The 25,646-nt window shown below is 44.6% G+C and overlaps 1 protein-coding gene across 2 annotated transcripts in view; it reads right to left on the bottom strand.

Moving 5' to 3' along the window:
* LOC143981648 (uncharacterized) overlaps positions 1-24,077 on the bottom strand; it is a 281,237-nt gene extending 257,160 nt beyond the window's left edge. The window contains exon 1 of one of the 2 annotated variants that reach the window (XM_077479640.1): positions 23,922-24,077. In XM_077479640.1, the coding sequence (XP_077335766.1) occupies positions 23,922-23,982 (61 nt within the window). In that variant the 5' untranslated portion in view covers positions 23,983-24,077. The remainder of the gene's footprint in view (positions 1-23,921) is intronic. The other variant, XM_077479642.1, reaches the window with a different exon arrangement.
* Between the last annotated feature and the right edge of the window lie 1,569 nt (positions 24,078-25,646).

Genomic DNA, 25,646 nt, shown 5'->3' with positions numbered 1-25,646 from the left:
AATTAACAGCAGAGAGAGAACTCGCTATCAGAGTGCTTGAGTTGCCCATATCTGTCTGTCTTTATTTCTCTCTCTTTCTCTTAAATTCTTAATTATTCTTGTTAGTTCTCTCCCGCTCTCTTGCTTTCATTCTATATTTTTTTCTTCTCTGTTTCTTTTTTCTCTCTCTCTTTCAATCTTTATTTATCTCTTTCATTGTTTTATGAAAACGTTTTACAGCACAAGCGTTTATTTTTTTTTATCTTTCTCTTTTCTATCTTTATCCTTTTTTAACCACTTCCTTACTGGGCACTTAACCACTTAACCGGCCCATAGCCGAATGACGGCTACAGGGCGGTTGCTTAACTCTGGGAGGCCGTCATATGACGTCCTCCCAGAATTCCACTCTCACACGCCCCCTGGGGGGGGGCGCACTCGAGAGCATCCGTGACCGATGGGTCCTGTGGGGAAAGCGTCCTGTGAGGAGTGCTCATAGCGGCCGTTTACCATGTGATCGCTCCATCAAATGACGGAGAGACCACTTGTAAACAAACCGGCGTCGGTAAAGTGGAGGGGGACAGATCGGTGTCAGCATCGCTGTTGGCTGGATCTGCAGTGCCCACAGTGCTGCGCACCGACAATTAACCCCTCAATTCCCTGCCAATACTCTGACAATGCTCTGCAATGCCCTGCAATACCCTCACAATACTCTGCGATGCCCTGCCAATTCTCTGCAATACCCAGCAATACTCTGCAATAGCCTGCAATACCCTGCCAATACTCTGCCATAATTTACCATACCCAGCCATACTCTGTGGTACCCTGCAATACTCAGCCATGCTCGGCTGTACTCGGCCTCTGTATGTTGCCAGGCTGTGGAAGTCTCACACATGTGGTATCGCCGTACTCAGGAGGAGTAGGAGAATCTATTTTGGGGCATCATTTTTGCTATGTACATGTTATGTGTTAGAAATATTGTATAAAATGGAAAAAAAAAAAAAAAAAAAAGCATTTTAACCACTTCCCGCCGGCCGTCATATGACGTCCTTGACTTTGTGCGGGGATATCTGAATGATGGGTATAGCTATAGGCATCATTCAGATATCGGATTTTTCAGCCGGCGATTCCCTACACCATAAGAATGAGCATTGCGGCTGTTCCACTGCCTAATCGTTCATACGGGAGGTGAGAAGGGACTCTCTCCCCCCCCCCCCTCCGCTGCCCCTTGGTGCTTCTACCGACTCGCCAATATGATCAAAGCCAGAATCGTTTTTTTTTTAGGCTTCCCAGCCTAGAGGTGACATGTGGGGTCTTATTGACCCCATATCTCACTGTAAAGAGGACCTGTCATGCCATATTCCTATTACAAGGGATATGTAAACACAAAAAACATGTAACCAGTTAAAATTTTTAAAGCATCGCCTATGGGGATTTTTAAGTAGCGACGTTTGGTGCCATTCCATGAACGTATGTATGGGCAACATGTTAGGTATCTATTTACTCGGCGTAACTTCATCTTTCACATTATTTAAAAACATTGGGATAAACTTACTGTTTTATTTTTTTTAAAGCACAAAACAGTTTTTCTTCCAAAAAAAATGTGTTAGAAAAATTGCTGCGCAAATACCGTGCGAGATAAAAAGTTGCAACGACCACCATTGTATTCTCCAGGGTCTTTGCTAAAAAAATATAATGTTTTTGGGGTTCTATGCAATTTTCTAGCAAATAAATGATGATTTTTACATGTAGGAGAGAAATGTCAGAATTGTCCTGGGTGCTCCAGAACGCCTGATGGCGCTCCCTGCATGTTGGGCCTCTGTATGTGGCCACACTGTGTAAAAGTCTCACGCATGTGGTATCGCCATACTCAGGAGTAATAGTAGAATGTGTTTTGGGGTGTAATTTGTGGTATGCATATGCTGTGTGTGAGAAATAACCTGATAATATGACAATTTTGTGAAAAAAATAAAAAGGGAAGAAAAAAAAATCTTGATTTTGCAAAGAATTGTGGGAAAAAAATGACAACTTTAAAAAACTCATCATGCCTCTTACTAAATACCTTGGAATGTCTTCTTTCCAAAAAGGGGTCATTTGGGGGGTATTTGTACCCTGGCATGTTAGGGTCTCAAGAAATGAGATAGGCCCTCAGTATATCAGATGTGATCAATTTTCAGATATTGGCACCACAGCTTGTGGACTCTATAAAACTTTCACAAAGACCAAATAATATACACCGATTTGTACTTATTTTTACCAAAGATATGTAGTAGTATAAACTTTGGCCACAATTTATGAAGAAAAATTACTAATCTGCTAAATTTTATAAGAGAAACAAAGAAAAATTAATTTTGTTTACAGAATTTTCAGTCTTTTTTCTTTTATAGCACAAAAAATAAAAAAAACCAGCGATGACCAAGTTGCTGCTCGACAAATTTGTTCTGGTGTCGCTCCAGCTCTCTCTGCCCATGAGGTGGATAGTGCCCGTGTGGAGTGAGCCATGGGGGGAAAAAGGACATTCCATTTTCATTCCTTTGTAGGCTTCTACAATAGCTTGTTTGATCCACCTTGCGATTGTATTTTTTGAAGCTTGTGACTCCAATTTTTTACCCGCATGTAAAACAAATAATGCATCTGATTTTCTAATGCTTTTTGACATCTCCAGATACTGTAAGACACAGGCTCTCACGTCCAGTTGGTTAAACTCTACCTCCTTAGGATTAGTGGGAGACCCACAGAACGAAGGTAAAACAATTTCCTGTGTTCTATGGAACTTTGTTACTACTTTGGGCAAAAACCAAGGGTCCGTGCGCAACACCAGCCTATCTTCAAAAATTTGTAAAAATGGCTCTTTTACCGAAAGTGCCTGAAGCTCGCTAATGCGTCTGGCTGTGGAAATAGCCTCTAGGAACAAAGTTTTAAACGTGATCCGTTTCAAGGAAAGTTCTTCTTCCCGCGACTTTTTTACCCATCCCTGTAACACAATTGACAGGTCCCATTTGGGTAAAATTTTGAAAGGAACAGGTTTAATCCTGGTCAACCCCTTAAAGAACCTGCTGACTAGCGGGTCTACCGCCAGAGGTTGATCCAAAAAAAACAGACAGGGCCGCAATTTGTACCTTTAAAGTGGTTGTAAACCCTTACAAACCACTTTGACCTACAGGTAAGCCTAGATTAAGGCTTACCTGTAGGTCCAAACAATGGTTTAGGAGATATTTGCCTGAAAACGGGCACCGCTGTCTACGGCGCATGCGCCGTAGACAGCGGCGCACAGGCGCACTGAGCGCGGCATTCTCAGCGACGGAGCTGCCGCTCGTGTCGGCTCCCGTGCGCATGCGCGGGAGTGACGTCATCGCGGCTTCGCCGAATGACAGCGGCGGAGCTGCGAGACCCCACCAACAAGATGGATGCGGCGGACTACAGGGGACAGCGGCGACTTCGCTGGCTCCTGTGTCAGGTAAGTGACACATAATGGGCTACTATGCGATGCATAGTAGTCCATTATGCTTTGCAGGGAATGAAAGAGGAAGTAAACTCATCAGGGTTTACTTCCTCTTTAAGGTACTAATGGCCAGTCCCTTATCCACACCATCTTGTAAAAACTCCAAGACTGTCGGGATACTTAGACACCTTTTTAGAGTCCAACCATGAACAAAAAAACCTTCCAATACTTAACATAAATTGCTTGGGTTACCATCTTTCTACTAGAAAGGAGTGTTTTAATTACCCTAGCCGAGAGCCCCTTAGACTTTAAGAGACTCTCTTCAGACGTCAGGCCGATAACTTTAGGGTCTGTATTTCTGGCAACAGAACTGGACCCTGGGACAGCAGATCCTCTCTCTCGGGCAGTATGAGGGGAGGCTTGTCTGTCAGACCCAGCAGCATTGAGAACCATGGTCTCTTCGGCCAATACGGAACCACCAGTATCAATGTGGTCTGCTCCTGCAAAAATTTCCTCAGGACTAGAGGAATTAGCTTGAATGGGGGGGGAGGTGTAGCAAGTGTGAAACGCCCAGTTTTGTGCCAGTGTCTATCCCTTTTGCCCCCGCCTCCCTCTCTAGGGAGAAGTATACTGGGACCTGGGTGTTCGCTTTCCTGGCGAACAAGTCCACCTCCGGAAGACCCCATTTGCGCACTATCAGCTGGAAACTCTCCCTGTTCAGTGACCATTCCGATTCGTACACCGGTGTCGACTCAAAGTCTGCCAGGTGGTTGTCCACCCCCTTTAGATGGACCGCTGAAACAGATTTTAGGTTTTCTTCTGCCCAATGCATGATCATACTTGTTAGCTTGATCAAGGACGGGCATCTTGTTCCTCCCTGCTTGTTTAGGTAGGAAACCGCCACTATACTGTCCGAGAGGACCTGTACATGGTGGTCCTTCAGATCCCTGGCAAACGCCCTTAAGGCTTCCCAGATTGCCTGCAACTGCCTCCAATTGGCCGACCTTTGGGACTGTGTCTTCCCCCAGCATCCTTGGGCTACTTTCGACCCCAAGTGGGCCCCCCAGCCCCAAGCACTGGCATCCGTGGTAATGCGAACAGACACTGGAGGAGACCACCATAGACCCCGTACTAGGTTCTCCTCCCTCTTCCACCACCAAAGAGACCTTCTGGTCTTTGAGGATAGATGGATAGTCCTGTCCAGGGATTCTTGTGTCCCATCCCATCTGTCAGAATATTGGCCTGAAGGCACCTGAAATGAGCTCTTGCCCAGGGAACTGCAGGGATTGTTGCTGCTAATAGGCCCAACCCTGCCATAGCTGATCGAATGAAAATTGTCCGATTGGACTGCAAAAAGGTTACCATCTCTTTCACCTTTTCTACTTTTTCCCCTGTGAGGAAGACTTTCTGTGACACTGAACCCACCAGAAAACCTAGATACTGTATGGCCTGTGTTGGTATCAAGTGCGACTTTTCTTCATTTATTAACCACCCCAGCCTTTGTAGGTAAGAGATGGCTACCCTCAGATCTCCCTGCAGTTGGAGCTTTGAGGGGGCGAAGAATAAAAGGTCATCCAAGTATGGTATGACAGCGATCCCTTTCAACCTTAGGGGAGCCAACGCTTCTGCCAGGACCTTGGTAAATATCCTGGGGGAAGAAGACAGACTGAATGGCAGAGCCCTGAATTGGAGGTATCGAATCGGACTTCCCCAAAGAATCACTATCCTCAAATACTTTTGAGAGTCTTCTCGGATCGGGATGTGTAGATAAGCGTCCCTTAGATCGAGAGAGGCCATGAAACAATTTGGAGGGAGTACTGATCTCACTGTAAAAATTGTTTCCATCCGGAAATTTCTTGTAAGTTACCGACTTGTTCAGTAACTTCAGATTCAAAATCAACGGTTTCTTCACTACAAATACGTGCGAATAGAAACCGTGGCTTATTTCTTGAGACGGGACTGGCACTAGAACCCTCTGGTCTATTAAATCGCCAATTTGCGACAGCAAAGCTGTCGCTTTCTGGGGATCCTTGGGAGGCTTGGTCAGACACATCCTTGTAGGTGGGGTGTGCTTGAACTGTATTTTCTAACCCTCCCTGATGATCCTCAGAATAAAAGTATTTGGGGTAGTGTTTTCCCACTGTGGGAGGAACTGCCCCAGTCTTCCCCCCACAGGAACCAAGTCACTGGGATTTAGTGTTTTTTTTAGAAGAGGAAAAGAGATTGCCTTTCTGTTTTCTTCCCACCCACTGTTTCTTAGGGGTTGACTCCTTAGAGGTCTTGCCTTGGGACTGTCCCTGCCTTTGAGGACGAAAAAAGCGTTTACCTGTAGTCTTTTTGGGTTTGACAGGAAAGGCCTTCTTCTTGTCCGCAGTACGGTCCAGGACTTTCTCAAGATCCTGTCCGAACAAGAGGTCTCCCTCAAAGGGGATGCCACATAACCTCACTTTTAAGGCCGAGTCTCCTGACCAAGACTTCAACCAAAGTGCCCTGCGAGATGAATTTACGAGGGCAGCGGTCCTGGCTGACAATTTAACAGACTCCGCAGAGGCATCTGCTATATAACCTGCTGCTTTATGTAGCATAGGAAGGGAATCCAGGATTTCCTTTCTGGAGGTCCCCCCCTTCCAAATGGCCTTGTAATTGTTCCAGCCAGACCTCCAAGTTGTGAGCCACTATTGTCGTGGCCATTGCAGGTTTTAAATTAGTCATGGTTACTTCCCATGACCTCTTCAGCAGTACCTCCATCCTTTTATCCATGGGTTCCTTAAGAACACCCATGTCTTCAAAGGCGAGATCTGTTGATTTTGCACACTGGGAAAAAAGCTGCGTCTACCTTGGGCACTTTGTTCCAAACACAAGAGGGGTCTTCGCTGAAGGGGAGGGAATCTCCGCTTCATACTTTTAGGAAAAAATTGTTTTTTCTCTGGCTCCTCCCACTCTTTCTTGATCGAATCTATCAGTGTGCTATGAACCGGAAAGACCCTAACTGAATCTGTCTTTAGGGTCTGATACATCCGGTCACGCAAGGACAGGGAGACTGGCTCTTCTCTAATTTCGAGCGTCTCATAAATCACCCCCAGTAAGGCATCAACCTCCTCGAGTGAGAGCCTGAATCTGGGAGAGCTTGATCCTTGAACAGGAACATCTCTGGATGATGCCGCCTCACTTAGGCCATCCAGAGAATCAAATTCCTCTTCCTCTGATTCGTCACCTTCCGCTGGGGTGGAAGCAGGGGGAACTGCGGCTGGTTTTGGGGTTTCAATGTTCGCTAACATCGCTTTGATTGACTCCATTTCTTTCTGTACTCCAGAAATCAAATCCTTACAAGCTCCCGTAGCTTCCTTATAGACCAATTTGTCTATGCATGGTTTGCAAAGGGGCTTAGACCATCCTCCTTTTAATTTACTCATACATGAAGGACATCTCTTCTTCCCCCCTGACCTCTCTGGTTCTTTGGGCAGAGCCTAAGGCAAGAGAAGGAGAGAAGAAGGAAGGGAAAAACAGACAAGCCAACGTCAGCGAAATCTTAGCAAAAATAGGACGCCTTCACCAAACACCTATGTGCACCCCACCAACCGCTAACAGGATTCGCAAGACTCTTTAGTCCGGATCCTGTTTGAGAGAGGGGAGGGAGGAAAAACACACCTGGATCATTTCAGAATGCCTTTGCATTGATTAGTCCATCACTCCCCCCCCTCTCTCCCAGCCCTGTAGGTACAAGACACCTCTGTGTTTGCCTACCTGAGCTGGTTTGGCTCCACTGCCACTCTCCACTGCATCCATATTCGGTCGGAATCTTGCCTAACCGCCTGGAGGCTTTTCCCTTCATTAGAGATGCAGCACGAACGTTATGAGGCCGGGGCTTTTTAAAATAGCCGCCAAGGTCCCGAACGTCCACGCTCGCCGAGCGACCCGGAAGTGGATTGCCGGAAGTCCTCTATCCTCCTCCTGCGTTCCACAGGCCGGAACTCGATGCCTGTGCCCACACCCCGCGCCCAATTGTGAACCTATCGTCAGGCGGGGAAACGACAGCCCTCCCCGGGCTTCAGAAGGAGAACGCCGGTTCGTAGCTGCTGTCAACCCGACCGGAGGACTTCAGATGTCTGTTACCAACAACAGGTACCCAGAACTCCTTCCCCGTCTCTTATGGGCAATCCCACCGTCAGGGGAAGGAGAGCTCCTGATCCAGCCTCCTCCTCCGGTGGAGGAAACACAAAGACTGAAAGGGACGGAGACCGCCCTTTAAAGATCTGGTTTGTGTTTCCTGCCTCTGGAGGTGGAGCCTCTCTCTCTAGTGCTGTCCTGGACAGACAAATAGAGAAAACTTGGAACCCCCAAACACACACATACATACACACACACACACACACACACACACACACACACACATTATATATATAAGTTCGAGGGATCAGGTAGATCGCAGGACACAGGCTTTTCACACAAGGGATTTATTAAACTTAAACAGCTTTACAGCAGCCAAAAAACAAAAGGAAAAGGTTTTTAGTCTCACCGACTTGCAAAGTCCAGAATAGCTGTCTCAACAAAACAGTACTTGATCTTTTATGGCAGGTAGCTTCCCCTGCCAGGAGGCTTCCAGGCAGGACACTGCTGTCCACTTCTGTTGCTGCAGCCCAAAAAACAAACACCATCCACCATGTCTTCTACACTCCTCCACACCCATCTACCACTTCCTGTCTTGTTTTTAAACACACTTCCTCGGACAGGTGAGTTAACCACTTTTGTTCCATTAAAGGGACCACAGTCCAAACAAAGGGGAAACATAGCGTCCTTCCAGGACCCAGCCACGGCGTCCTGTACATATCCCCCCCCTGTGCCACAACGCCAAGGAGGTGGAGGAAACAGTGGAGCTCAAACAATGGACTCGGGAGAGGGCATCTGCATTTTGATGCAGTCTCCCGGGCCTATGCTCCACTACAAACGTAAATTCCTGGAGTGCCAGGAACCACCGGGTAACCCTGGCATTAGTCCCTTTTCCTTGTCTCAGCCATGTTAAAGGGGCATGATCAGAAATCAACCTAAACTTCCTCCCCAAAAGGTAATATCTGAGGGATTCCAGAGCCCACTTAATGGCCAGACACTCTCGTTCAATTATGGCAGGGGTCTTCAAACTATGGCCCTCCAGATGTTCAGAAACTACAATTCCCATCATGCCTAGTAATGTCTGTGAATGTCAGAGTTTTACAATGCCTCATGGGATGCGTAGTTCCGCAACAGCTGGAGGGCCGTAGTTTGAGGATCCCTCAATTATGGCGTAGTTTTTCTCCGCTGGTGTTAACTTCCTGCTGAGGAAGACTATCGGGTGTTCCTCGCCATGAATAACCTGTGACAACACCGCTCCCAATCCTACATCAGAAGCATCAGTCTGGACAACAAACTCTTTTGAAAAATTAGTTGCTACCAGGACAGGGTGTTGGCACAGCGCCGACTTGAGCTCCAAAAAAGCCTTCTCAGCGTCTGCATTCCACTCCACCATGACCGATTTCCGACCCTTAGTCAGATCGGTCAACGGAGCCGCCAATGTGGCAAAGTTGGGTACAAACCTCCTGTAGTATCCCACCATGCCCAGGAATGCACGTACCTGCTTTTTTGTGAGGGGGCGGGGCCAATTCTGTATAGCCTCTATCTTGTTGACCTGAGGTTTCACTACCCCTCTACCCACGATATAACCAAGGTATTTCACTTCCTCCATTCCCAAAGCACATTTTTCAGGGTTTATTGTAAACCCCTCCTCCCAAAGAGTCCAGCACTGCCTGAACTTTGGGCAAATGTGATTCCCAGCCTTTGGTAAAAATGACTATATCGTCCAAGTACACTGAGGCATACTTCCGGTGAGGTCGTAAAATCCTATCCATTGCTCTCTGGAACGTGGCTGGAGCAGTTTGCAATCCAAAAGGCATCCTTTTGTACTGAAAACTCCCCTCTGGGGTAGAAAAAGCAGTTTTCTCTCTAGCAGCCTTAGTCAACGGTATTTGCCAATACCCCTTGGTAAGGTCTAATGTAGTGATATACCTGGCTGGACCTAGTCTCTCGATAAGCTCATCTATCCGGGGAATGGGGTAGGCATCAAACCGGGAAACTTCATTAAGTTTCCGGAAATCATTGCAGAATCGCAGAGTCCCGTTGGGCTTCGGTACCAACACGATCGGGCTCGACCACTCACTCTGCGATTCCTCAATAATCCCCAGGTCTAACATCTTCTTTACTTCCTCTGAAACGACCTTCCTTTGAGCCTCTGGGATGCGGTAGGGCCGGACAAAAACTTTGACTCCTGGTTCTGTGATAATATCATGCTCTATGACACTAGTGAGCCCTGGCAAGTCTGAAAATTTTTCTTTATTTCTCTGCAAGAACTCCTTTGCCTGCTGACTTTGGGTTTTAGACAGGGTATTTGCTACTTGGACACTCTCCACCCCAACCCGAGGCTCAAGCTTTGTACTAGCCAGGGAGGTCACTGGTTCCCTGTCTGTTCAGGGCTTTAACAAGTTTACATGATATATCTGGAAGGGTTTCCTCTTGCCTGGCTGATGGACTCTATAATTTACCTCTCCCACTTTTTCTACAACCTCGAAAGGGCCTTGCCATCTGGCCAAGAATTTACTTTCCACAGTGGGAATCAACACTGCTACTCGATCCCCCACTTGGAAGTTCCTAATTTTGGCTGCCCTATTATAGACCAGTCGTTGAGCCCCCTGGGCTTTTTGTAAATGTTCCTTAACTAGCTGCATCACAGTTCGGATCCTCTCCTGCATTTGAGAGACATATACAAGAACACTCTTATGCTGAATTGGTTCACTTTCCCATTCTTCTTTAACAAAGTCAAATAATCCGCGAGGTCTCCGCCCATATACCAATTCAAAGGGCGAAAACCCAGTGGAGGCCTGGGGCACTTCTCGGATAGCAAACAGGAGAGCTGGTAACAGGCAGTCCCAGTCTTTCCCATCCCTTTGTACCACTCTCTTGAGCATAGACTTAAGGGTCTTATTAAAACGTTCTACCAATCCATCTGTTTGGGGATGGTAGACCGATGTGCGCAGCTGTTTAATCCGGAACAGTTTGCATACATCGGCCATAACCGTCGACATAAACGGGGTGCCCTGGTCTGTGAGTATTTCCTTGGGAAAACCTGTCCGTGTAAACAACTGGAATAGTTCCTGGGCAATAGCCTTAGAGGAGGTATTCCGCAAGGGTAGCGCCTCAGGATATCAAGTGCCATAGTCGAGGATCACCAGTATGTAATGTCGTGGTAATTTGGCTGTATGCTATCCACACAGCCCCATCTACTGCTGTGCTTCCAATAAGCACCCATTTCCATCTTAATGATATAATGCTTTAGGCTTACCTTCCAACACATTCATCCCAATGAACAGACTCAACCATCCTTCTACGGTCTCAGTTCCATGCTTATGCCTTGGGGGCTTAACATCGACTTTTATTATCTCCCAAAGAATGACAAACAGGAAGTCCTGCCCCCAACAGGCAGGCACTACCTTAGTACAGAAAATTACATCACAGGAAATGACATACATTAAAGGGGAGGGCATTCACAAGAGGAAATGCACACGCCCCCTTTTAGTCAGTATGGCGCACAGACCATAGTGCTTTCAAAGTAAACAGTATGGGGTGAGCTCATTATGATTCTTAAACGCTTGAGACAATCTGCGGGGACATTGCCACTGGTGTTGTTAACATACGGTACTAGTATATTAACAAGGCAGATACCAATGTCCTCTTATTAAAGCAGATATGTATCCAAAAAGGATAAACGTAGCCACACAGAGATAAAATAATATGTATATCTCGTTATGTAGACTTCGCTTCTCTAATGCCCATATTCATTTGAAGGCAAGAAGCCCAGCGCATTGCGCTTGGTACCTACAAACATCCACAGACACAGAGAACACGTCTCAAATCCGATGAGGTTTTCATACTGACTTTTTACCACTGGTCTCGATTTGACCCAAGTACGCTCTGCTAGAGCGCTCCTCAAACAAACCGGACACAGGGAGACAGATGACAAACTATAAAACACACATCCTAGAATAAAATGTTATACAATCAAATTTTCCACAACAGTAAGAATGACCTTGAGCCGACTTTACCAAGGGACCCACTATATCCATGGCTATCCTCTCGAATGGGACCTCAATTATGGGCAGAGGGACCAACGGGCTCCGGAAATGGGTCGCCGGAGCGGTCAACTGACAGGTGGGACAAGAGGTACAGTATCTCCTTACCTCTGCTTTCAAGCCTGGCCAGTAAAACCGGTCGGCGATCCGTGCCTCCGTCTTTTCAACTCCCAGGTGTCCCCCTAACACATCATCATGGGCCAGGTCCAGGACCTTGCGTCTATACTGTTGGGGTACCAATAATTGTTCTACCACATTTTCTCTCACTTTAGTAACCCGATAAAGCAATTCATTACATATTGCAAAATGTGGCCACCGCTCATTAGCACCTGGCTCTTGGGGCTCCCCATTTATTACTACAACCTGTTCCCGTGCCCTGGCCAAAGTGGGGTCCTGCATCTGGGCAGTACCAAATGCCCCCTGGGGAACACCCAAATCTGGCAAGGCAGGGGTAGAGGCCACTTCCTCATCCTCTTCCCCCAGCATTACCTGAAGCGGGGGAAGGTCCCCCCCCCCCAGTGTTCAGGTAGGTCTGAGAACCCCACATTTTGACATCCTTAACAGTATCAGCACTATTTTCATCACCATTAACCAAAGCCTTGGCCTTTTTATCAACTGGGTCCATATTACGAACATGTGGCATCTCAAGGTTATTACCCTCAACAACAGGAACAGAGGGACTAGTTTCTTCCCAGTCTCTGGACCTTTCAGATAGTTCTCCTTGTCCCCACAGTTTTGCAAATAATGGACAGTCTCGTCCTATGATAACGTCATGTACCAAGTTCTTTACCACCCCCACCTCTCGAGTACCAGTGCCACATGCTGTGGAGATGGACACCGAGATGAGAGGGTACTCTCTAGTGTCCCCATGAATGCCCACAACCCGCAAAAAAATTTTTTTACCGGACCAATCTTCCCAATTACTCTAGGGTGGACCAGGGTTACCATGCTTCCAGAGTCCAGCAAAGCCCGTGCAGGGTGGTGGTTCACTTGGACTTCACACTCAAATTTCCCCACTCCAAGGTCAAGATGTGTTGTACACGCTATATGGGCATAAAAAGACCCCCTTCGAAGAACCCCGCATTCCATGGGTTCTTCCTGCAGTGGGCCCGGGTATGGCCCCGGGCATGACATCGCCAACATTGTATATCCCCTCCTCTCCGAACAGGAACAGGTCGCTGAAGGGGTAACGGGTGTGACTCTTGGCCTTCCGGTGTGTTGGTTCCAGGGCTCCCGAGGACATCCTTTCGAAGGGCGGCAGTTGGTTGGAAAGGCCGCAGCAGACTGGGCCCTTGACGCTTGGTAGGGCCACGCAGATCCTCCACCACTGTATATCGTTCCACCATCTCGACAAGGAGGTTCACCGTTTTGGGGTCTCCATGGCTGACCCACCGTTGAAGGTCGTCTGGCAGTGACCTTAAGTATCGGTCCAACACGACCCGCTCCACAATTTGGGGACCAGACAACACTTCGGGCTGCAGCCATTTTTTTACTAGTTGCACCAGGTCATGCATTTGAGACCGCGGTGGCCGATCTGGACGATACTTCCATTGGTGCACTCGTTGGGCTCGAACAGCCATAGTCACTCCCAACCGAGCCAGTATTTCTGCCTTTAATTTTTGATAATCTTTAGCGTCTTCTGGTGGTAGGTCGAAATAGGCTTTTTGAGGATCTCCGGTGAGGAAAGGAGCAATTAAGCTGGCCCACTGGTCCTGGGGCCACCCTTCTCTCTCCGCCGTCCTCTCAAATGTAGCCAGAAACGCCTCTACGTCATCACTCGGGGACAATTTCTGCAAAAAATGGCTAGCCCTTATGGTCACCTGGTTGCCATGGGCAACGGCCACTTGTTCACGGCCCTGAGAAAGCTGCTGCACTGCTTCTTTTAAGGCAGTCATCTGAGCCTGCATAACCCCTTGTTGGGTCGCTTGCTGGGCTGCTAACTGGGCCACCAACAGGCGAGTATTTTCTTGCTGCAGAGCCAGCGCCTCGTTGTGGTGCGTTTTTTAGACCTCTAGCTGGGTTGCTAAGCGCTGATTAGCTTCCTCATGGCGAGTCTGCGCTTGCATATTAGCCAAGGACAGCTGTTTAATTAGCTCCTCCATTGTTTCAGCTTTCAACAGTTGTGCAGCTTTAACCCAGGACATAAATTCACTGTACTGTCCCTTTAAATGTCAGTTCAAATCCAACGCAAAAAAAAAAAAATAGCAAGAAAAATGCCTGTTACTTTGTCCTGCCCGCATTCGAGCACCACTTGTAATGTTCGGGGGACCAGGTAGATCGCAGGACACAGGCTTTTCACACAACAAAGGGTTTATTAAACTTAAACAGCTTTACAGCAGCCAAAAACAAAAGGAAAAGGTTTTTAGTCTCATCGACTTGCAAAGTCCAGAATAGCTGTCTCTATCAAACAGTGCTTGATCTTTTATGGCAGGTAGCTTCCCCTGCCAGGAGGCTTCCAAGCAGGACACTGCTGTCCACTTCTGTTGCTGCAACCCAAGAACCAAGAACAAAGAACAAAGAACAGAGAACAAAGAACAGAGAACAAAGAACAGAGAACAAAGAACAAACACCATCCACCCATCACTTCCTGTCTTGTTTTTAAACGCACTTCCTCTGACAGGTGGGTTAATCAATTGTATTCCCTTAAAGGGACCACAAACCAAATAAAGGGGAAACATATCGTCCTTCCAGGACCCAGCCATGGCGTCCTGTACAATATATATTATATATATAATACATTTTTAGCAGAGACTCTAGAGAATAAAACAAGGATTGTTGCAATATTTTATGTCACACGGTATTTGCTCAGCGGTGTTTTAAACGCAGCTTTTTGGGAAAAGTGACACTTTCATAAAATTAAAAAAAAAATAAACAATAAAATTAGCCCAATTTTTTTGCATAATGTGAAAGATAATGTTACGCCGAGTAAATAGATACCAAACATGTCACACTTTATAATTGCACACACTCGTGGAATGACGACAAACTACGGTACCTAAAAATCTCAAGAGGCGACGCTTTAAAATTTTTTTCCGGTTACCAGGTTAGATTTACAGAGGAGTTCTAGTGCAAGAATTATTGCTCTCGCTCTGACAATCGCGGCGATAACTCATATGTGTGATTTGAACACCGTTTACATATGCGGGCGCGACTTCCGTATGCGTTTTCTTTGCTGCGCGAGCTTGCGGCGACGGGGGGGCGCTTTAAAAAAAAAAAAATCTTATTTATTTTAAAATTAACAAATTGTTTTTAAGAAAATAAAAATAAAATTTGATCACTTTTATTGCTGTCACAAGGAATGTAAACATCCCTTGTGACAGTAATAGGTGGTGACAGGTACTCTTTATGGAGGGATGGGGGTCTAAAAGATCCTCCACCCCTCCTTTACACTTCAATGTATTCAGATCGCAGAAAAGGGCGATTCTGGATACTGTATATATTTTTTTAAACCCCACGCCATTGGCAGCTGAGTAAACGGGAAGTGACGTCATGACGTTGCTTCCGTGTTTACAATTAGGAGACTGTAATGACGCCGCTTACGGTGTCATTCCAGTCCCTCCCTAGCCGCTGGAAGCGGCAGATGTGAGATCGGTGCTCCCGATTGAACGGGAGCACCGGCAAGAGCGGCGGGAGGTCCCCTCCCGCATAACAGTCGAGCGGCGTTTAGCCGCATCGGTTGTTATGGCTGGAAAGCCAATCGCCCACTCAGAAAAACGGTACCGGAATGATGCCTGCAGGTGTGGGCATCATCCTGGTATAACCCCCGGAAGCCGATTACACACATCTGCGTACGCTCAGCAGCAAGGGGTTAAGTGCCCAGTAAGGAAGTGGTTAAAAAAGGATAAAGATAGAAAAGAGAAAGATAAAAAAAATAAACGCTTGTGCTGTAAACGTTTTCATAAAACAATGAAAGAGATAAATAAGAGCCCATTCACACAGGGGCAACACGACTTGTAGGCGACTTGAGTCAGGCAACTTGGACACGACTTGAGTTAAAAACTAATTGCACACGTCTAGAAAACATCCTATAAACTCCTCTGCTGATAAACTGCTAGAAATGTTCATGTGTGCTTGGACACATAGGATAACATAGAGGGGAGTTTACAGTGGGAGCAAACTCCCATCTCTGACTTTATCTATAGGTAAGGTTATACGAAGCCTTACCTATAGGTAGTGTAATTATCTCCTAAACATGCACCGTTTAAAAAGATATTTACTATACAATATATGCAGCCTATGAAATCATCGGCACATGCACTCAGAAGGACCGACCGCCCAGTCCGTTCCCTCAGAGTCCTGTGCCGTAAACGATGGCTCCCCCCTGCATGCGCGGGAGTGACGTCGTCACGGCTCCAGACACTCACACAGCCGCAGAAGTCGTGTTGCCCCTGTGTGAATGGGCTCTGAGAGAGAGAGAAAGAGAAAAAAGAAAGAAACAGAGAAGAAAAAAAAATTAAAATGAAAGCAAGAGAGCGGGAGAGAAATAATAAGAATAATTAAGAATTCAAGAGAAAGAGAGAAATAAAGACAGACAGACAGGGGCAACTCAAGCACTCTAAAAGCGACTTCTCTCTCTGTTGTTACTGAAATTACCGCAGGGGCGTACCTAGAGCATTTGGCACCCGGGGCGGATCCTATATCTGACACCCCCACCTTGAAATGTAAAAACATCACATTGTGCCCCCATGCATCCTTCAATATCTTTTTGTCACTACTGTGTACGCCCTCTCCACAACTGCCCCTCTGGACCCCTTTTCATTATATGGCACCCTGCACCTCTGGACCCCTTCACATTACACGGCACCCTGCACCTCTGGACCCCTTTACATTATACGGCACCCTGCACCTCTGGACCCCTTTACATTATACGGCACCCTGCACCTCTGGACACCTTTACATTACACAGCCCTTGTACCTCTGAACCCCTTTGCATTACACTGCACCCTGCACCCCTTTACATTATACGGCACCCTGCACCTCTGGACCCCTTTACATTATAAGGCACCCCGCACCTCTGGACCCCTTCGCATTACACTGCACCCTTTTACGTTACACAGCTCCCTGCTGCACCTCTGGACCCCCCCACAGACACCCCCTAACAGTTCTGGACTCCCTGTATTTTACACAGACCCCCCCCACAGTGCAGACCCCTACATTGTAGACCCCCCCATAGTGCAGACCCCTACAGTGTAGACCCCCCAGTACACAACCTCCCTACAGTGCACAGACCCCCCTAACACAATACAGCCCCTGCTCAGAACACACACTGAGAGCCCAAGGTAATGGCTTCGCATCCGAGCCAGTCTGCACACCCAGCACCCGCCACAAGGATCCTGCATGCAGGGGGAGGGGGGAGGCGGCTTCACTGTGCTCGGCTGTGACAGCCGCTGTAGAGACTGATCTGAGCCGTGAAGGGGTTGTGCCGACTGGCCTCGCAGCCCCACCCCCATAAAACTAGGGGTGGGCTGTGTGTGTGTTTTGTCACTACCGTACTCATCGTAATAGGCGCACACACCTTTTTTTTTTTGGCGGCTGGCTAGACCGTGCATTTGCAAACCACGGCTGGCTTGACCGCAGTATATACTGATCTCCATGTATACACCGCTGGGATCACATATTATATCTCTGTATACAGATCACATCTATTCTATATACTGATCTCCATGTATACACCGCTGGGATCACACATTATATCTCTGTATACAGATCACATCTATTCTATATACTGATCTCCATGTATACACCGCTGGGATCACATATTATATCTCTGTATACAGATCACATCTATTCTATATACTGATCTCCATGTATACACCGCTGGGATCACATATTATATCTCTGTATACAGATCACATCTATTCTATATACTGATCTCCATGTATACACCGCTGGGATCAGATATTATATCTCTGTATACAGATCACATCTATTCTATATACTGATCTCCATGTATACACCGCTGGGATCACATATTATATGTCTGTATACAGATCACATCTATTCTATATACTGATCTCCATGTATACACCGCTGGGATCACATATTATATCTCTGTATACAGATCACATCTATTCTATATACTGATCTCCATGTATACACCGCTGGGATCACATATTATATGTCTGTATACAGATCACATCTATTCTATATACTGATCTCCATGTATACACCGCTGGGATCACACATTATATCTCTGTATACAGATCACATCTATTCTATATACTGATCTCCATGTATACACCGCTGGGATCACACATTATATCTCTGTATACAGATCACATCTATTCTATATACTGATCTCCATGTATACACCGCTGGGATCACATATTATATCTCTGTATACAGATCACATCTATTCTATATACTGATCTCCATGTATACACCGCTGGGATCACACATTATATCTCTGTATAAAGATCACATCTATTCTATATACTGATCTCCATGTATACACCGCTGGGATCAGACATTATATCTCTGTATACAGATCACATCTATTCTATATACTGATCTCCATGTATACACCGCTGGGATCACACATTATATCTCTGTATACAGATCACATCTATTCTATATACTGATCTCCATGTATACACCGCTGGGATCAGATATTATATCTCTGTATACAGATCACATCTATTCTATATACTGATCTCCATGTATACACCGCTGGGATCAGATATTATATCTCTGTATACAGATCACATCTATTCCTATATACTGATCTCCATGTATACACCGCTGGGATCAGATATTATATCTCTGTATACAGATCACATCTATTCCTATATACTGATCTCCATGTATACACCGCTGGGATCAGATATTATATCTCTGTATACAGATCACATCTATTCTATATACTGATCTCCATGTATACACCGCTGGGATCACACATTATATCTCTGTATACAGATCACATCTATTCTATATACTGATCTCCATGTATACACCGCTGGGATCACACATTATATCTCTGTATACAGATCACATCTATTCTATATACTGATCTCCATGTATACACCGCTGGGATCACATATTATATCTCTGTATACAGATCACATCTATTCTATATACTGATCTCCATGTATACACCGCTGGGATCACACATTATATCTCTGTATAAAGATCACATCTATTCTATATACTGATCTCCATGTATACACCGCTGGGATCACACATTATATCTCTGTATACAGATCACATCTATTCTATATACTGATCTCCATGTATACACCGCTGGGATCACACATTATATCTCTGTATACAGATCACATCTATTCTATATACTGATCTCCATGTATACACCGCTGGGATCACATATTATATCTCTGTATACAGATCACATCTATTCTATATACTGATCTCCATGTATACACCGCTGGGATCACACATTATATCTCTGTATAAAGATCACATCTATTCTATATACTGATCTCCATGTATACACCGCTGGGATCACACATTATATCTCTGTATACAGATCACATCTATTCTATATACTGATCTCCATGTATACACCGCTGGGATCACACATTATATCTCTGTATAAAGATCACATCTATTCTATATACTGATCTCCATGTATACACCGCTGGGATCAGACATTATATCTCTGTATACAGATCACATCTATTCTATATACTGATCTCCATGTATACACCGCTGGGATCACACATTATATCTCTGTATACAGATCACATCTATTCTATATACTGATCTCCATGTATACACCGCTGGGATCAGATATTATATCTCTGTATACAGATCACATCTATTCTATATACTGATCTCCATGTATACACCGCTGGGATCAGATATTATATCTCTGTATACAGATCACATCTATTCCTATATACTGATCTCCATGTATACACCGCTGGGATCAGATATTATATCTCTGTATACAGATCACATCTATTCCTATATACTGATCTCCATGTATACACCGCTGGGATCAGATATTATATCTCTGTATACAGATCACATCTATTCTATATACTGATCTCCATGTATACACCGCTGGGATCACACATTATATCTCTGTATACAGATCACATCTATTCTATATACTGATCTCCATGTATACACCGCTGGGATCACACATTATATCTCTGTATACAGATCACATCTATTCTATATACTGATCTCCATGTATACACCGCTGGGATCACATATTATATCTCTGTATACAGATCACATCTATTCTATATACTGATCTCCATGTATACACCGCTGGGATCACACATTATATCTCTGTATAAAGATCACATCTATTCTATATACTGATCTCCATGTATACACCGCTGGGATCACACATTATATCTCTGTATACAGATCACATCTATTCTATATACTGATCTCCATGTATACACCGCTGGGATCAGACATTATATCTCTGTATACAGATCACATCTATTCTATATACTGATCTCCATGTATACACTGCTGGGATCACACATTATATCTCTGTATACAGATCACATCTATTCTATATACTGATCTCCATGTATACACCGCTGGGATCACACATTATATCTCTGTATACAGATCACATCTATTCTATATACTGATCTCCATGTATACACCGCTGGGATCAGACATTATATCTCTGTATACAGATCACATCTATTCTATATACTGATCTCCATGTATACACCGCTGGGATCACACATTATATCTCTGTATACAGATCACATCTATTCTATATACTGATCTCCATGTATACACCGCTGGGATCAGATATTATATCTCTGTATACAGATCACATCTATTCTATATACTGATCTCCATGTATACACCGCTGGGATCAGATATTATATCTCTGTATACAGATCACATCTATTCCTATATACTGATCTCCATGTATACACCGCTGGGATCAGATATTATATCTCTGTATACAGATCACATCTATTCTATATACTGATTTCCATGTATACACCGCTGGGATCAGATATTATATCTCTGTATACAGATCACATCTATTCCTATATACTGATCTCCATGTATACACCGCTGGGATCAGATATTATATCTCTGTATACAGATCACATCTATTCCTATATACTGATCTCCATGTATACACCGCTGGGATCAGATATTATATCTCTGTATACAGATCACATCTATTCTATATACTGATTTCCATGTATACACCGCTGGGATCAGATATTATATCTCTGTATACAGATCACATCTATTCCTATATACTGATCTCCATGTATACACCGCTGGGATCAGATATTATATCTCTGTATACAGATCACATCTATTCCTATATACTGATCTCCATGTATACACCGCTGGGATCAGATATTATATCTCTGTATACAGATCACATCTATTCTATATACTGATCTCCATGTATACACCGCTGGGATCAGATATTATATCTCTGTATACAGATCACATCTATTCTATATACTGATCTCCATGTATACACCGCTGGGATCAGACATTATATCTCTGTATACAGATCACATCTATTCTATATACTGATCTCCATGTATACACCGCTGGGATCAGACATTATATCTCTGTATACAGATCACATCTATTCCTATATACTGATCTCCATGTATACACCGCTGGGATCAGATATTATATCTCTGTATACAGATCACATCTATTCTATATACTGAGCTCCATGTATACACCGCTGGGATCACATATTGTATCTCTGTATACAGATCACATCTATTCTATATACTGAGCTCCATGTATACACCGCTGGGATCACACATTATATCTCTGTATACAGATCACATCTATTCTATATACTGATCTCCATGTATACACCGCTGGGATCAGATATTATATCTCTGTATACAGATCACATCTATTCTATATACTGATCTCCATGTATACACCGCTGGGATCAGACATTATATCTCTGTATACAGATCACATCTATTCTATATACTGATCTCCATGTATACACCGCTGGGATCACACATTATATCTCTGTATACAGATCACATCTATTCTATATACTGATCTCCATGTATACACCGCTGGGATCACACATTATATCTCTGTATACAGATCACATCTATTCCTATATACTGATCTCCATGTATACACCGCTGGGATCAGATATTATATCTCTGTATACAGATCACATCTATTCCTATATACTGATCTCCATGTATACACCGCTGGGATCAGATATTATATCTCTGTATACAGATCACATCTATTCCTATATACTGATCTCCATGTATACACCGCTGGGATCAGATATTATATCTCTGTATACAGATCACATCTATTCTATATACTGATTTCCATGTATACACCGCTGGGATCAGATATTATATCTCTGTATACAGATCACATCTATTCTATATACTGATCTCCATGTATACACCGCTGGGATCAGACATTATATCTCTGTATACAGATCACATCTATTCTATATACTGATCTCCATGTATACACCGCTGGGATCAGATATTATATCTCTGTATACAGATCACATCTATTCTATATACTGATCTCCATGTATACACCGCTGGGATCAGACATTATATCTCTGTATACAGATCACATCTATTCTATATACTGATCTCCATGTATACACCGCTGGGATCAGATATTATATCTCTGTATACAGATCACATCTATTCTATATACTGATCTCCATGTATACACCGCTGGGATCAGACATTATATCTCTGTATACAGATCACATCTATTCTATATACTGATCTCCATGTATACACCGCTGGGATCAGACATTATATCTCTGTATACAGATCACATCTATTCCTATATACTGATCTCCATGTATACACCGCTGGGATCAGATATTATATCTCTGTATACAGATCACATCTATTCTATATACTGAGCTCCATGTATACACCGCTGGGATCACATATTATATCTCTGTATACAGATCACATCTATTCTATATACTGAGCTCCATGTATACGCCGCTGGGATCACACATTATATCTCTGTATACAGATCACATCTATTCTATATACTGATCTCCATGTATACACCGCTGGGATCAGATATTATATCTCTGTATACAGATCACATCTATTCTATATACTGATCTCCATGTATACACCGCTGGGATCAGACATTATATCTCTGTATACAGATCACATCTATTCTATATACTGATCTCCATGTATACACCGCTGGGATCAGACATTATATCTCTGTATACAGATCACATCTATTCTATATACTGATCTCCATGTATACACCGCTGGGATCACACATTATATCTCTGTATACAGATCACATCTATTCTATATACTGATCTCCATGTATACACCGCTGGGATCAGATATTATATCTCTGTATACAGATCACATCTATTCTATATACTGAGCTCCATGTATACACCGCTGGGATCACATATTATATCTCTGTATACAGATCACATCTATTCTATATACTGAGCTCCATGTATACACCGCTGGGATCACACATTATATCTCTGTATACAGATCACATCTATTCTATATACTGATCTCCATGTATACACCGCTGGGATCAGATATTATATCTCTGTATACAGATCACATCTATTCTATATACTGATCTCCATGTATACACCGCTGGGATCAGACATTATATCTCTGTATACAGATCACATCTATTCTATATACTGATCTCCATGTATACACCGCTGGGATCACACATTATATCTCTGTATACAGATCACATCTATTCTATATACTGATCTCCATGTATACACCGCTGGGATCACACATTATATCTCTGTATACAGATCACATCTATTCTATATACTGATCTCCATGTATACACCGCTGGGATCAGATATTATATCTCTGTATACAGATCACATCTATTCTATATACTGATCTCCATGTATACACCGCTGGGATCACACATTATATCTCTGTATACAGATCACATCTATTCTATATACTGATCTCCATGTATACATATCTCTGTATACAGATCACATCTATTCTATATACTGATCTCCATGTATACACCGCTGGGATCAGATATTATATCTCTGTATACAGATCACATCTATTCTATATACTGATCTCCATGTATATACCGCTGGGATCAGATATTATATCTCTGTATACAGATCACATCTATTCTATATACTGATCTCCATGTATACACCGCTGGGATCACACATTATATCTCTGTATACAGATCACATCTATTCTATATACTGATCTCCATGTATACACCGCTGGGATCACACATTATATCTCTGTATACAGATCACATCTATTCTATATACTGATCTCCATGTATACACCGCTGGGATCAGACATTATATCTCTGTATACAGATCACATCTATTCTATATACTGATCTCCATACACAGGTGACATTACCGATCACACATCGCCCGATCATCACCGACATCTCTTCTCTCCTCCGGTACAGATCACACATGGACACCGGATGGCTGTGAACTCTTCCCACAGTCTGTAGTTTAGTACAATTCAGCAGTCGGGGTTTCCGAGAAGACAGGAGGGGGGCGGAGAGTTATTTCAATTTTCTATTCCTGAGCGATTACAGTTTATATACTGCAGATGTGTCTGATTGGTGGAGTAGTGATTGGAGGTGGAGCCATCCATCCAGCAGATATTTATATAGTATAAGAATCTATACTGTGTGTATATTATATATATATATATTGGTGTTGCCACCATTGCATGTGATGTCAGTGTACAGAACTATCATAGGACGGGGGAACCTCGGAGCTCTGACCTCCTCCTCATTGCAGCATCTCTGGGGCTTTCAGTGCCATATTATTGATATCATTGTCGGAAACCGCATAATATGACTGGTGTTGCAATATGTGACTATCAGAGTCCTCATCATCTATGGGAGTCGGGGGGGGGATTGGTATGTAACCCACCGAATCCCCCGCGGAGATCTCTGAGGGTTTGGTGTGGGCGGCGCCTGTGTGTGAACAGTATAAAGAATGCCTCAACAGATGATCGGAGACACTCCGCCCACACTGATTGCAGGTATCCGCCCACCCTCCAATCAACACCTTCCGTTCTGTAGCTGGGCGGGGCTGTGCGCACATGGCTACTAATTATTCATCGTCTCCAGCCAGTCAGGTACATGAAATGGATTAGGGGCGGGGATTTGATGGGCGTAGCGGACGGGGTGTATCAGATCAGCAGGACATTCCCCCTTCCACGTCAGATTTTATTTTCCGGTGATTTCCCAGCATGTTGTCAGTTTCTGCAGTGCTGAGACTTCTCACTTGTGTTTTCGGGTTCGCTGTTTTCCCTTCGGGGAACTTTTAGATTATTCACAAATGTTGTGCATGACTGAAAATAAAGTGTGAAATCAACATGTAGTCCTACTACATCATTTACTACAACAGTCATACCCAGTCCCTCCAATTGTTCATCATATGGCACATTTATCAATCCTTCTTCCTGCACAGTGCCCCTTACCCAGCATTAGGCCACCTACCCCCCCCCCCCAGCCCGACCACCAACATTCCCCAGAGCCCAACCACGGAATATCCCACCAAATACACACTCAGCCCCCCCCCCCCCACACCTCTCTACACACTCAGCCCCCCTCACATCTCTACACACTCAGCCCCCCTCACACACCTCTACACACTCAGCCCCCCCCACATCTCTACACACTCAGCCCCCCTCACATCTCTACACACTCAGCCCCCCTCACACACCTCTACACACTCAGCCCCCCCCACATCTCTACACACTCAGCCCCCCTCACATCTCTACACACTCAGCCCCCCTCACACACCTCTACACACTCAGCCCCCCCCACATCTCTACACACTCAGCCCCCCTCACATCTCTACACACTCAGCCCCCCTCACACACCTCTACACACTCAGCCCCCCTCACATCTCTACACACTCAGCCCCCCTCACATCTCTACACACTCATCCCCCCCTCACATCTCTACACACTCATCCCTCCTCACATCTCTATACACTCAGCCCTCCTCACATCTCTACACACTCAGCCCCCCTCACACACCTCTACACACTCAGCCCCCCTCACATCTCTACACACTCAGCCCCCCCTCACATCTCTACACACTCAGCCCCTCCCACA

This window comes from Lithobates pipiens, unplaced genomic scaffold (genome assembly GCF_037356315.1).
Source record: "Lithobates pipiens isolate NorthernLeopardFrog02 unplaced genomic scaffold, aLitPip1_a1.2 Scaffold_16, whole genome shotgun sequence".
NCBI classification, from domain to species: Eukaryota; Metazoa; Chordata; class Amphibia; order Anura; family Ranidae; genus Lithobates; species Lithobates pipiens.
The sequence above is the reverse complement of the archived record's forward strand: the minus strand, read 5'-3'. Positions and strand labels throughout refer to the sequence as shown.